Below are 12,204 nucleotides of genomic sequence, written 5' to 3' on the forward strand. Positions count from 1 at the left end.
TATTTACAAAAATGTGAGGGGTGTACTCACTTTTGTGAGATACTGTATATATATATATATATATATATATATATATATATATATATATATATATATATATATATATGCATTATTATAGCTATGCAATTAGAAATGACTAATATATGGAAAGCATGTATCTAAAATATAGTTGAACCCAATCTTTTCTATTTTGAGTTTATACACTTGAATAACATTTAATACTTTTCCTTAAGAAGTGTATTTTCAAAACTACTAAGCATCATGGTGATATCATTATGATCCTATTCTTTTATGTAAGTCAACACTATGGTGACCTGAGAGTATCATTCCTATGTATAATACCTATAAAACATGAAATCAGTTGCCATGTTTCATAAAAGACATCTGTAAAAATGTGGTGCTCTGTATCAAGAATTGTATCTGTTGCACAGATGTTTATGTCTTATCTGCTTTTAACTTATGCATGTGGAGACCAAGTTCTGTGTGATCAGCATGTAGACATAGAAAATAAGGTATTAACAAGGCATGATATAAAAGAGCATAGTCAGTTATATGATTCACTTATCAGTTTAACAGAGATACAATATTATGACCAAGCACAAATAAAATGTAGGCGTGACTTACCAAGCAGACTATAAATAAAATGGAGAGAAAGTTGTTTCTGCCATCTACCATCTACTTCTTGAAGAAGGAGCTACTCTCATCTAACTCAATCCACCACCATGGTTCACTGGACTGCTGAAGAGAGGTCTGCCATCACCTCTGTGTGGCAGAAGGTCAATGTTGAACAGGATGGACATGAAGCACTTACCAGGTATAACAACTTCCCTTAGTTTTGCTACTTTTTCTCAGAATCTCTCTATTATGCTTCCAGTATCTTCTAACCTGAATCATCTAACAGCCATCTAATGCTTTATTATTTCCATGGTATCAAATTGCAAAATGTAATTTTACTTAACAAAGAAAATTAAATAGATATTTTATTGAATCAGATTTGGGTTGTAAAGTAAAGTGGAATTCAATAGTTTTCCTCATTTGTTGTATATTTTACACATTCATTGTTTTTACGTTGTCCAAATCCAATCATTGTGCCTGTGAATTAGAAGAATAGAAAGCAATGGGAATTCTCTCCAGTGGAGCCACAGACAGAAAAAACCTGGAAGAGATTCCAACCTCTACCCACCCTATCCAAATTGAAAAAAAAAGGAATCGGTTATTTACTGCTGTCTGTGTCCCCAATAGGTGCAAACCACCTTTTCTGTTTTTCCTGGTCACCGTTGTTACCTAGAGTGAAAATGAGAGAAAATCACAAATATTGAGTTGTCACCAGAACAGGAATGAAAGGGAAATCTTCTAATGGGGACACTAGTTCTGGTGACAATTGTCTAAGAGGGGATTTTCTTTATTACATTTCCTCTCACTTAATGTTGTGTCTATAGGACAGGAAGTGAAGGGACATTTCTCTAATGGGACACAAGTGGACAGTAAAACAAACTGAGGTTATAATCCTCAACCAATCTCTGGACTATTAATCCGAGCAATTATTTTAATTAAAATAATACTTTCAAAGTATTTTACTAAAATTATAATTGTCACTTATTTGTCTTTACTGAGGTTTCTTTCTGTTATGTATAAAGATGTATTTATTCATTACTGATATATATGTGTTTGAAGGTTCCTGGTGGAAAATAATTATCAAACATGTTTTCTATTTTTCACAGGCTGTTTTTAGTCTACCCCTGGACCCAGAGGTATTTCAGCACCTTTGGAGATCTCTCCAGCCCAGCTGCAATTGCTGGTAATGCTAAGGTGAAAGCACATGGCAAGAAGGTTCTGGGAGCTATTGGCAATGCCATCCAACACCTAGACAACGTGAAGGGCACTCTGCAGAAACTCAGTGAAGAACATGCTAACCAACTGCATATAGATCCCGAGAACTTTAGGGTATTATTTCTTAATATTTTATTTAACACTGGGCTTGATTGCTTTCTATTGACCAAACAGAAATGTACTGTATGATCTTTTCAGCTTTGTAAGTATATTTAAAGTGTATCCAAATCTAAAACATTGTTTATTTTGAGGAGTAAGGAATATTTAAAAACCCAAGCATCTTTTTTTCTACTGTTTGTGTCGAATGGGGGAAGATTTCCACATGCTTCCTCTCTTAGAGACTAAACAGGAAGTGTAAGGGAATCTCTAAAAGGTTTAAAAAAACATAACCTCATATACGATTTTGAATTGACTATTTGCCCCCATTAGAAGAAACCAAGAAACCCTTTCACCTCTGGTTCTGGTGACAATTGTAGAGACAAATAAAGAGGATGGATTTTCCAAGCCACACAGAAATAAAAGAAAGGGGTGCTAACTCTCCCATACTGTAAAATAAAAGTTTTGGCTTTGGATATATCTCAACAACCAGAATAATGACCGATAGTAGTCCAAGTAACACATTCTTCTTTAGCAGCTGAAGGAATAAGTAACAACTGTTGATCTCTCCTTGGTTGTAGTATACTTTAACACATTTTCAAACTTTTTTTGCATTTTGCTTTGGGTAACTAAAAAATCTGTTATATATTGCTATTTTTTTTATTTAAATAATTCAATAAAGTACTAATAACACAATGTTGCTTTTTTTCATATGTAGCGTCTTGGAGAAGTGTTGGTTGTTGTCCTGGCTGCCAAACTGGGAACTGCCTTTACTCCTCAAGTCCAGCATGCATGGGAGAAGTTCATTGCTGTCCTGGTTGATGCTCTTAGCCAAAGCTATCACTAAACTACAACATGAACAGAAAACAGCATAATTTTCACTGAGGCTGTGTATTATTGTGTGTTCTATTTTTAGCACATGTAATAAAAAAAAAAAACTGAAAAAAGTTCCCTCCTGTCATATCATATTTTTTTATAAATGCCAAATTAACACCGTGGCCTGTAAATGAAAATAGGTTTGTTTGGTGTATTTCCAAGTTAGGCTAACTGATTTTAGAGAACAAAGATAACGAATCTGGAATTCATTTTTCATTAATGCTATTCTTACCCTGGCCCTTAATGGTCTCTTGCAAGTGAGGACTGAAATTATTGTTCCTAGGGGGCAAACACAATCAACTAGTCCTTTCCTGGCCGGGACTGTGAGCTAAAAACAGTGTACCATGGAATGTGTGCCATGGTGCCACATTGATTGGTGGGCATGGTAAAAGGTAAATAATCCAAAAGGACAAAGCTTATTAAAACACACTTTATTATCTTCCAGCATCAGCTTCCTTTTGCAGCTCTCGGTTTTTGGTCACATTACATCCCAGAGCCACAAAGGAAACTGCTGATGGACGTTTTCCCTCTACCAGATTCTGTGAATGTAGGTCTGAACAGAAAACAATATAGTGGCCAGAAGCTGTCACTAAACTTAGGTTTTGGTGCCATATCTAAACCCCATTAAGTATCAATGGGAGCTGAATGTTAAAAAATAGTAATGGCCATTTTAAATTAGGAAACAAGAGATTGTCAAACAAATGGCATGGGGACTGAACATTGCCTTGGGAAACATGTACCAAAGCAAAAAATGTGTTTTTAATCATGCTTAACCACCTCCCACCCGGGCCATAGCACATATACGGCCGGGTGGGAGTCTCGTCCTTCTGAATGGACGTTCCGGAACGTCCTTCAGAAGGAGAGAGATCGCGCCGCCGCGGGCACGCGCAGCGGCGCGATCTCGATGTGCCTGTGTCACTAGGACACAGAGCAACAAGCCTCGGCAGGAGGGCCCTGTGATTGGCCCTCCTGATCACATGACGGCTGTGACCAATCACAGCCGTCATGTAATGTCAATACAGCCGTTGTAACGGCTTCGATCTCTTCTCCTCCTGACAGATCCTGTCAGTGAGGAGAAGATCAGAGGATCGATTCTGCAGCCGGGGTGATCAGTGAGTATTTCTAATTACTCACTGATCACAGGGGGGGTCTGTGCTGGTAATCAGATGATTGATTACCAGTGCAGCCCTGGGGGGAGGGGATGCCACTAGAGCCACCAGGGATGCCCACCCATGACCACCAGGGATGCCCACCATGGCCACCAGGGATGGCAAACAGGGCTCAGAGAGCCTGCCAGTGGTGCCCCCCCTATCAGTGCTGCCCACCAATGCCATCTATCAGTGCTGCCCACCAGTGCCCGTTATTGCCATCTATCAGTGCCGCCCACCAGTGCCCATTATTGCCCACCAGTGCTGCCTATCAGTGCCCATCAGTGCCCCCCATCAGTTCCGATCAGTGCTTCCCATCAGTGCCACCCATTAGTGCCCATCAGTGCCGCCTATCAGTGCCCATCAGTGCCCATCAGTGCCGCCGATCAGTGCCCATCAGTGCTGCCTATCAGTGCCCATCAGCACTGCCTATCAGTGCCCACCAATGCTGCATATCAGTGCTATCTCTCAGTGCCACATATCAGTGCCCATCAGTGCTGCATATCAGTGCTACCTATCAGTGCCCATCAGTGCTGCATATCAGTGCCACCCCATCAGTGCCACCCCATCAGTGTCTCCTCATCAGTGCCTGTCAGTGCGGCGTCATCAGTGCTCATAAGTGCAGGAAAAAAATTATCTATTTACAAAATTTTATAACCTAAACAAAAAAACTTTTTTTTTTTTTTCAAACTTTTCGGTCTTTTTTTATTTGTGCACCAAAAAAGAAAAAACCTGGCGGTGATCAAATACCACCAAAAGAAAGCTCTATTTGTGGGGAAAAAATGACACAAATTTGGTGTAGGTACAGTGTTGCATGACCGCGCAATTGTCATTCAAAATGCAACAGCGCTAAAAGCTGAAAATTGGTCTGGGAAGGAAGGGGGTTTAAGTGCCCAGTATTGAGGTAGTTAAAGGGCAATATTATAAATGCTAAATTTCTTTAAATAATATGCCTGGGAGATGCCCTTAACCCACAACCTTCTATAGCAAAACTGACAGTTTTTTTTGACTGTGGAGTGTTTCCTGGGAGCCACCCCCCCCCCCCCCCACCCTCATCCTGCCAATGACCTCTGGTGTTGACTTAAACATCTGCTGGGTTGTGGGGCCGTGAATTTACATTTGTGATAGTGCTTAAGTGGGCCAGGTCCCACCCCCTGGTTCCCTTAGCCAGCTTTTTTTGGCGTGGGGACAGGGCTGCCGTTAGAAATAATGGGGCCCCATACAACCTACCTGACAGCCCCCACCCCCCCCAAATATCAAAACAATATTTTCACAAAAAATACCCAAAAATCATTATTAACAAACATAACATAACTTTCAAAATTTCTGCTAAATCTAAAAAATATAACTACATTGAATTACAAAATAAAGTTCTGTGTGTAAATGAGGTCTTGGGGCTCATTCGCATATGGGCTGTGTACCTGTAGAGTGTGAATCAGTCTTTTTTTTTATATGTGGCTATTGCTGTGTGCAGACAGTGCATGTTACGCTATGGGAATACATCAGTTGTATGAACACAGCTGCAGGTCCTAATTTGACAGGCCTGTGGGTGCAGGTGTATGACCCCAAACACAGACAGGGACACTCACACACACCTGCACATTATCAAATTAGGAGCTGCAGCTGTGTTCATATAACCACTGCATCCTCATAGAATAACAGGTGGCTCCTGCTGCACATAACGCTCATTCACACTGTATGGGCCATAGAACAGGTATGAACAAGCCCTTCATTTCTTAAATTCAGTCGGTACCTATTACTAGGGATGAGCTTCGAGTTTGAGTCGAAGATAAGTTCGACTCGAACATCGGCCGTTCCATCGTTCGTCGAATGATGAACAAATGTGCTTCTTCGCGGGAAATTTAAGCGCCCATAATGCACTGTGCGTGTCACATGCAGTGCCTTATGTGATTGGCCAAAGCATGCACACTGGCCTCCATGCTTTGGCCAATCAAATGATCTCTACCATGATTGGACAGGCTGCAATTAGCCAATTATGGCTCAGGGGCTATGTACCCGCCCCACACTATATAAAAACTGCTCGCGTGGGGGAGGAGACAGGGAGAGGAATGTCTTTGAGGCAGGGAGAGAATAGTTTTTTTGCAGTTTTTCAGACAGTACAGTGAGACATTGCTAGCAGTTTGAGTATTGGGAGGGAAAGGATCCTGTTTTTCAGGCAGGGAGAGCAAAGTGTTTTGTAGTTTTTCAGACAGTGCAGTGAGACATTGTTAGCAGTTAGGTAGGGAGAGAGATTTGTGCTTTTTACAAGTTAGGAGATCAGATAGTGAAGTATATTCAGTGGTGCATACCATATACCATATACCATATACCATACATAGATCTCTATCTATATATAGGGCTACTGATTACATCATATCAGGTCATTGAGTATCTTATCGGTCACTTGCGTATACCCTATAGCCATCTGATCTCTATCTACAGTATATATAGGGCTATTGATTACATCATATCAGGTCATTGAGTATCTTATCGGTCACTTGCGTATACCCTATATCCATCTAATCTCTATCTATATAAAGGGGTATTGATTAGATCATATCAGGTCATTGATTATCTTTTCGGTCACTTGCTTATACCCTCTATCCATCTGATCTCTATCTATATATATAGAGCTATTGATTACATCATATCAGGTCATTGAGTATCTTATCGGTCACTTGCGTATACCCTATATCCATCTGATCTCTATCTATATATAGGGCTATCGATTAGATCATATCAGGTCATTGAGTATCTATCGGCAGCCTATGTGTCCACAGTGAAAAGTGGTGGTCACAGTCGACATGGTGCATCCTCTGCAGGCAGGGCACGCCCGTCCTTTATTTCCGGTGCTGCCCGTCTTATTCAGCCACAACATGTGAAAGAGTTGGTGGAGTGGATAAATAAGCCATCCTCATCCTCCTTGTCCTCTGAAACCCATGCTTACAGTAGTTTGCCTTCCACCGCAGCTGCCAAAGCGGCCCATTCCACAGGCTCCTTCTCCACAGCTTCACCTTCTGTCGCCCCACCATCATGCACGGAGGAGTCACCTGAACTATTCAATCATAGTGTCAGTGACATGCTGCTGGAGGATGAACAGCAATTTGAAAGCTGTGATGTTGGTTCCCAGGTTAATAAAGGTAATAATGTGAGCCTAAAGAGAGGGGGTGACAATGACAGACAGGAAACTAGCAGTCATGTTCCCACAGCTGCAGCATACTGCCAAGTTTGCTCCAGTGACAAGGAGGGAGGGGATTATGAGGTCACTGACTGTACTTGGGTGCCTGACCGGATAGAGGAGGAAAATGAGGGGGAGGAGGAGGGACAACTCCAATGAGGCAGGATGTGCTCCAAGGGCCGCCATATTTAATAGTGCATACCATAGACCATTGTGGCAAACATCGCCACTTACAGAGTATTCTGTCAGGAATGATTGTACAACTGTATTATGTGTGCATTGTATGTGTAAACGTAACCCGAGCAGCACCTGTAGGATTTTGTATTGTGTTAGCTGCTGGCTCATGAATGTGTATTGGAAACCCCTGCTGTCCCTCTGTGGAGACCCCGTGTGGCAGACACAGCCACTGGATATTGTCCTATTGTTTGTCTGGCAGAGTAAGGTATTATGGGATGTTCAGTTTTGTGTGTAGAATGTCTCGAAGAGGGAGGGGTTTTGGCTGAGTGTAATCCCTGTGTTTTTTCAATAAACAAGGCAGTCTAGTGTTGACCTTCAAGCCATGTGTCTGCTGGTTATTATAGGGTTGTTAATATTATACGCTACCAGGACTATTGTATGCTCTGCCTGACTACCAGTGGAGATATCGTGGATCGTACAGCTACTCCGCTACAATTGGTGGCAAGCGACGGGATCTTTATCCACACAGCGAAGCAGCGTTCGGCAGTATTCATGCGAACAAAGAGAAAAGAAACCATTCAGATGAAACCGGAGTTCGGCAGTACGTAAAACTACACGAAAGGCTGGTGAATGGGAACGGATTATACACGGCTAAAGCAGCAGACATTGAAAGCATTGCTGGAGGCAAGAGGCAAGATAGCCAGCAACAAGAACAAGGCGACACTGATCAAAGAACTCATGGAAGAAGACAGAGCAGCCATGGATGCAAGGCCAGAAACAGACCGAGAATTTGAACTGGAATTTCTCAGCAGGATAGCGTTGTATCCAAGTACCCCATCAATGGAAACCCATGAACGGGTCGCAGCGGACGTACATGAATACATCATGGCCATAAGGGGGCCCCAGCCACAACCTCTTCAAGTACACCCAACTCCACTCAGCATGCCGCAAGGTAAACCCAAAATACCGTACCAGGCATTTAAAAACTTCACGGACACGGAGGGAGAAATAGATGGGTATTTGCAAGACTTCGAGAGGCTGTGCCAGTTACATAACATTGACCCAGAGGATCAGGTACAGATATTGGCTGGGAAATTGTCTGGCCGGGCGGCCGATGCGTATCGGGCAGTCCCTAATGCCGACATCCGGGACTACCAGAAAGTTAAGCAGGCGATTTTGACCAGGTATGCCATCACCTCCGAGGCATACCGACTCCAATTCCGGGATCTTAAAAAGCAGGACCAAGATTCCCACACTGAGTTTGCCCATCGGTTGCACAGGGCGGCCACCAGATGGTTAGATGCAACACAAGCCACTTCACGAGAGGATGTTTTGCAATTATTATTGTTGGAGCAGTTTTTCCGGAGACTACCTCAAGAAATGCAGCTCTGGATAAGGGACCGTAAACCTTGCACCCTTCCAGAGGCTGCTAAATTAGCAGATGAGCACCAAGACACTAGACGGGAACAACGACCACTGCCTAGGGTAGTTGCCCAGCAACCCTATCACCGACCAGCAGTTACCGAACCAGCACGCCCACGTTCAGGAGGAGGTAACAGTCAGTACCCCAGGTACCAACCAGGAGCCCATACCCGGTGCCATCTCTGCAACCAAATGGGGCACATACAGAAAGACTGTCCCCGAAATCGGCCTCGTCAGCCCTGGCCCAATCAGGGCTACGCACCAGCACCTCGAGCCGCTGTACACTGTTACCAAGCAGCCGCTGCATTACAACCCCCCACAGCACTCCAAATGGAGGAACCCCTGGGCACCATACACGAGGTTAACCCCATCCAAGCGGCATCGGACAATCGACAAAACCACCGGCAAGCTGTTCACCTGGAGGGGAGACAACTAGAAGGGTTACGTGACTCTGGGGCTACCATCACATTGGTCCGGAATCACCTTATTGCATCCAGACAACTCACTGGGGATTCTGTAGCTGTGCGAGTAGCTGGGGGAGCCATTTTCAAAGTTCCCACTGTGAAAGTACACCTGAATTGGGGAGCTGGGTCAGGGAATGTGGAGGTGGGCATGATGCAGGATTTACCCGCAGATGTTATTTTGGGCAACGACCTGGGGGAGCTGACTTCAGCTTTTGTTCCCCAATCTACCATCCACGAAGCTTATTCGGTTGTTACCCAGCAGCAGGCTCGCACCACAGGACCACTACTACCACAGACGGGGCGAAACTCCTCCAAACACCAGACACCCAGATACCCGTCCCGCAGTGGGGTACAGTGCCACAGGTGCAAGCAGTTTGGGCACTATCGACGAGACTGTACCCATAGCAGGAACCAAGCTGCATGGATCCGACCAGGGTCACCCCCTTCAGCACGGACAACGGTCCCCTACTATCCCACAGAGGTTTCCCCAGTTGTACCCAGGTTCGAACACACAGAGGAGCAATGGGGTACCCTTCATGAAGCTAACCCGGTGCAAGCCGCCACGGAGAACCAACAGCATCATCTACAATCGGTCCAGTTAAATGGAATGCCCGCTCAAGGTCTCCGAGACACGGGAGCCACTCTCACCTTGGTCAAGCGACACCTGGTTCCAGATGCCGCCCGAACCGGAGGCTCAGAAGTGGTACGGATGGCAGGGGGAGCAGTACACCGACTACCCACTGCGAGGGTCCACTTGAATTGGGGTGCCGGGTCAGGTCTGATTGATGTGGGGTTGATACGGGAGCTCCCCACCGACATCTTACTGGGGAACGATCTAGGCCAGTTGCCCTCAGCGATCCTGCCAGTCCAGATCCCCAGCCAATATCCTGGAGACCTACTGGCCTTCTGAGGTCCAGACGCTTCAATGTTTGGATTAAGAACAGTATTGAGCCCGGTTGTTGCACTGGAGTTTGGTGGTACAACCTTATGACTTTACTATTCACTACCGCCCCGGAAAACAGAATGGCAATGCTGACGGTTATCTCGACAAACTGAATTGGAAAAATGATCTGTGAGTATTCCCCGGACATCCCCAAGCCGATCCGTTATGGATCAGACTGTGTATGCCGGCTTGGTTCTGGGGGGAGCATTGTGGCAAACATCGCCACTTACAGAGTATTCTGTCAGGAATGATTGTACAACTGTATTATGTGTGCATTGTATGTGTAAACGTAACCCGAGCAGCACCTGTAGGATTTTGTATTGTGTTAGCTGCTGGCTCATGAATGTGTATTGGAAACCCCTGCTGTCCCTCTGTGGAGACCCCGTGTGGCAGACACAGCCACTGGATATTGTCCTATTGTTTGTCTGGCAGAGTAAGGTATTATGGGATGTTCAGTTTTGTGTGTGGAATGTCTCGAAGAGGGAGGGGTTTTGGCTGAGTGTAATCCCTGTGTTTTTTCAATAAACAAGGCAGTCTAGTGTTGACCTTCAAGCCATGTGTCTGCTGGTTATTATAGGGTTGTTAATATTATACGCTACCAGGACTATTGTATGCTCTGCCTGACTACCAGTGGAGATATCGTGGATCGTACAGCTACTCCGCTACAACCATATACCATACATAGATCTCTATCTATATATAGGGCTATTGATTACATCATATCAGGTCATTGAGTATCTTATCAGACACTTGTGTATACCCTATATCCATCTGATCTCTATCTATATATATAGGGATATTGGTTACATCATATTAGGTCATTGAGTATCTTATCGGTCACTTGCGTATACCCAATATCCATCTGATCTCTATCTATATATAGGGCTATTGATTAGATCATACAAGGCCATTGATTATCTTATCGGTCACTTGCGTATACCCTATATCCATCTGATCTCTATCTATATATAGGGCTATTGGTTACGTCATATCAGGTCATTGAGTATCTTATCGATCACTTGCGTATACCCTATATCCATCTGATCGCTATCTATATATAGGGCTATTGATTACATCATATCAAGACATTGAGTATATTATCGGTCACTTGTTTATACTCTATATCCATCTGATATGCATCTATATCCATCGGTCACTTGGGTATACCCTATATCCATCTGATCTCTATCTATATATAGGGCTATCGATTATATCATATCAGGTCATTGAGTATCTTATTGGTCACTTGCATATACCCTATATTTATCAGATCTCTATCTATATATAGGGCTATTGATTCGATCATATCTGTTCATTGAGTATCTATCGGTCACTTGCGTATATACCCTATATTGATCTGATCTCTATTTATATATAGGGCTATTGATCAGATCATATCAGGTCATTGAGTATCTATCGGTCAGGTGCGTATACCCTATATTGATCTCTATCCACATCATGTCCGAAAGGCCAACAAGGAGAGGCAGACGCTCACAGGCCACGAAAAGCATGCAATGTCAAGCTGCAGCTGTCAAAGTCGGCAGAATATTGGCATGCATAAGGAAGGGGATATATTCCAGAGATAAAACTATAATCCTACCACTTTATAAAACTCTGGTCTGGCCACATCTGGAGTACTCTTTCCAGTTCTGGTCACTGATCCTCAGAAAGGATGTGCTGGAAGTTGAAAGAGTCCAAAGAAGGGCAACTAAGCTAGTTAGGGGATTGGAGGACCTAAATTATGAGGAGCGTTTACAAGCGCTTGATTTATTCTCCCTAGAGAAGAGAAGCCTAAGAGCGGACATGATAGCGATTTACAAATACCTCAACGATGATCTCAGCATAGAAAAAAAAAACAATTCAGTCGCAAAGAATGTAAGAGGACACGAGGCCATACAATGCGACTAGAGGAGAACTAGTTTAACCTCAGGCTATGCAAGGTTTTTTTTACAGTAAGGTCAATAAGATTGTGGAACTCTCTTCCACAAAGGGTGGTAACTGCGGGGAGTATGGCTAGTTTTAAAAGACACTTGGACATACATCTCCAAGATCAAAACATTCAGGGATATA

The 12,204-nt window shown here is 43.6% G+C and overlaps 1 protein-coding gene across 1 annotated transcript; it reads left to right on the forward strand.

The window, feature by feature from the left end:
- Positions 1-722: 722 nt before the first annotated feature.
- On the forward strand, positions 723-2,773 carry LOC309557959 (hemoglobin subunit beta-3; the record flags this gene model as incomplete). The annotated part of the gene is made up of 3 exons (XM_082260846.1): positions 723-814; positions 1,722-1,944; positions 2,645-2,773. The coding sequence occupies 3 exons, from the start codon at positions 723-725 to the stop codon at positions 2,771-2,773; spliced, it is 444 nt and encodes a 147-aa protein (XP_082116972.1).
- Positions 2,774-12,204: the final 9,431 nt, after the last annotated feature.

The sequence above is a fragment of the Pelophylax lessonae genome, assembly GCF_965119305.1.
Source record: "Pelophylax lessonae genome assembly, chromosome: 6".
Taxonomy (NCBI): domain Eukaryota; kingdom Metazoa; phylum Chordata; class Amphibia; order Anura; family Ranidae; genus Pelophylax; species Pelophylax lessonae.